Source organism: Gadus morhua, chromosome 20 (assembly GCF_902167405.1).
Source record: "Gadus morhua chromosome 20, gadMor3.0, whole genome shotgun sequence".
Classification (NCBI taxonomy): Eukaryota; Metazoa; Chordata; class Actinopteri; order Gadiformes; family Gadidae; genus Gadus; species Gadus morhua.
This window is the reverse complement of record NC_044067.1, coordinates 419,917-422,500: the sequence shown is the minus strand read 5'-3', so window position 1 is coordinate 422,500 and position 2,584 is coordinate 419,917. Positions and strand designations below refer to the sequence as shown.

The 2,584-nt window shown below is 40.8% G+C and overlaps 1 protein-coding gene across 1 annotated transcript in view; it reads right to left on the bottom strand.

Annotated features, from left to right (window-relative positions):
* fign (fidgetin) overlaps positions 1-1,907 on the bottom strand; it is a 23,110-nt gene extending 21,203 nt beyond the window's left edge. The window contains exons 1-2 of the mRNA XM_030343962.1: positions 1,763-1,907; positions 1,130-1,164 (exon numbers count right to left, since the gene is read on the bottom strand). Coding sequence (XP_030199822.1) covers positions 1,130-1,154 — 25 coding nt within the window. The 5' untranslated portion in view covers positions 1,155-1,164; positions 1,763-1,907. The remainder of the gene's footprint in view (positions 1-1,129; positions 1,165-1,762) is intronic.
* Positions 1,908-2,584: the final 677 nt, after the last annotated feature.

Below are 2,584 nucleotides of genomic sequence, written 5' to 3'. Positions count from 1 at the left end.
ATAGGATGTCCTGTTCAATCAGAAGATCACGTCAACTACCAACAGGATGTCGTGTTTAATCCAGACTAATTGAAGACCGTCCTGGGTTATAGTGAGAACAGGCCATTGACCATGCTCATCTCCTCTCAAAGCCTCTCGCTAAAACCACACAATAAAATAAAGTCATAATATTAATATGGCGTTGAGGGGATGAATGCAACAGGACTGATGTTGTATCGTTCATATTTATTTAAGATAGACGCGTGTGCCTGTTCATTTTATACACTAATTAGATGAAGGATGATCTTGTTAGCTATTAGCACATATAACCTAACTTAACTGTAATTGATCAAATTATATTAACTGAAAAAAACGCATTTCAGTGAAAGTCTTTATTTTTTTAAATCATACCCATTCTGCAGGTTGATTTTAAATTCCTCTCCATTTAGTTTTTTACTGTCATCAATTGGTTTTGGTAATTATGACGTATTAGCTCTGAGATAAGAAAAGTTATATGCACATGTTTAGTCCTTCCATTTTAGTCCTTCAGATATATATAATGTCAGGACAAAGCAAGCCTTATGAAATGGAATATATATATATATATATATATATATATATATATATATATATATATATATAGAACCCTGCTACATACAGATATAATTAGAAACATTAGAAATAGTAGATATTTAAGATAGAGGCCATTGCCTCATAAATATATCGTATTTTAAATATGTGCTTCATAAGTTCACATCGTTGCTCATCGTCACATCAGACTCATTGTATTATATTATGATATTAATTTACAAAATAGAAGTTACTGTACGGTAGATCATGCTATTCTACAATACCCCTCTTCAGATTCCTAGGAAACATTCTCTAACCACCTTTGATATTCTATCTTTTCTTCATAGGGTTTATAAACAGTGAAAATCCAAAGCAATAATATAAAATGCATCAACAACCGCATAACATTTATTCATGGCTTTAGATTAAGACTATTAGAAAAAGGAAGCCACATTCATAATACCTTATTAATGATCATTACTTATCATAATCATTACACTTTTGTCAACTTTGTAGTCAATCAATAACATGAAACAGTGATAATCTATTACATGGTAATATCAAGTGAATATAGGCCTACCATAAAGATTGCTGCTGGTGATCATGTCTTGAAGCCTGAAACGAGACGAGAGGCAATCAGGAGGAATCCAGAGGTTCACTTCACACTCCTTCCCTCGACCCGCAGCTCTCAGGGTTAAGGCTGTTAGGGTTAAGGTTAAGGCTGTTCATCGGGTAGGCCTACTCGTTTAAGATTAACTTCTTCATCATGAAGAACAATCACAGAAAGAGTCTGATATTATCCCGTAGAAAGGAAGCGACCGAACAGGAGAACATTGAAACCCAAAAGACGAGCTGACATTAAACACCGGGACAGTGATCCAGACATGACAACATCTCGATAACATATTTTTCTATCCATGCATCTATCGATTCATTATCTATTCACCGTCCGCTCGCACTCAAGTCATCCACCTGACGTGAACTACTTGCAGGAAAGTTGTTCAGCCTCGCATCCAAACAATCAATTGCGAATATTAATTGCAATTGGATATTTCGAAAACGAAAGTTGCAGAAGGCTTGAATAATATAATGTATAAATAACGATGTTGTTTTCTGGCGTGTTAATATGAATAATAAGTCTCCATATCGCGCAGTGCCGCCGTCTGATCAGAGAGCTCATCATAAAGCTTCTCTTTAATTCGTTAAGACTGACCTGTTGTCTGACAGCCGTCAGTCAGTCTGATCAGTCTGGTGATGAAGATGATGAGGAGGAGTCCTCTACTCGCGACTGCAGAGGCAGAGGCTGAGGAGAGGCTGAGGGGAGGAGAGGAGAGGCTGCTCTGCCATGTTGGAGCCCGCTGGACGCACCGGGGCAGCGGCGAACTGCGCATGTCCGGCTGGGAGAACCAAATTCAAAGCAATTTAACTTCTGCGATTAGCAGGAAGTAGTCTCGTGAGACCATAGCAATCTCGCGAGTTCATATTTGCTCTCGCTCTAGATATCAGTCTGGGCTCGATCCCGTTGTAAAACGTTCCGCTTAAAATCGCAAAAAATCCGAAATGGACCAATCAGTGCTCGGTGAAGATATTGACCAATCAGCGACCGGTGAAGATATTGACCAATCAGCGCTAAGCAAAGGGAGTTTCAGAATAAGGAGCGCCAGTCTTCCAGAAAAAAGAAAAGATGGCTGCGCTAGCAAGAAAATTGTAGCATCCATTCACCAAACAGTATTTCTCGAAGGCTTTGTAACAGATTAGCAGAAAGCTTCTCTCAGATTACTAAATGTTTTCGATTCCATCTGGATTCAGCGAGAGCTGCCCTTTGATTGGCAGGAGTGTAAGGCGTGGCCTTATATGAGGGCCCCCTGGCCGGGACGCCGCCGGGCCCCTTGTTAGGGCGAGGCGGGGCCCCTGGGCATGCGGGCCGGCCCCTGGGTGGGGCCCCTTGGCCGGACGCCAGTGTTCAGCAGGGGAGAACGTCCACATTGTGTTTTTGGGGGGATGGCAGAGTCCTGGTATCGGTATCGTTATCTTT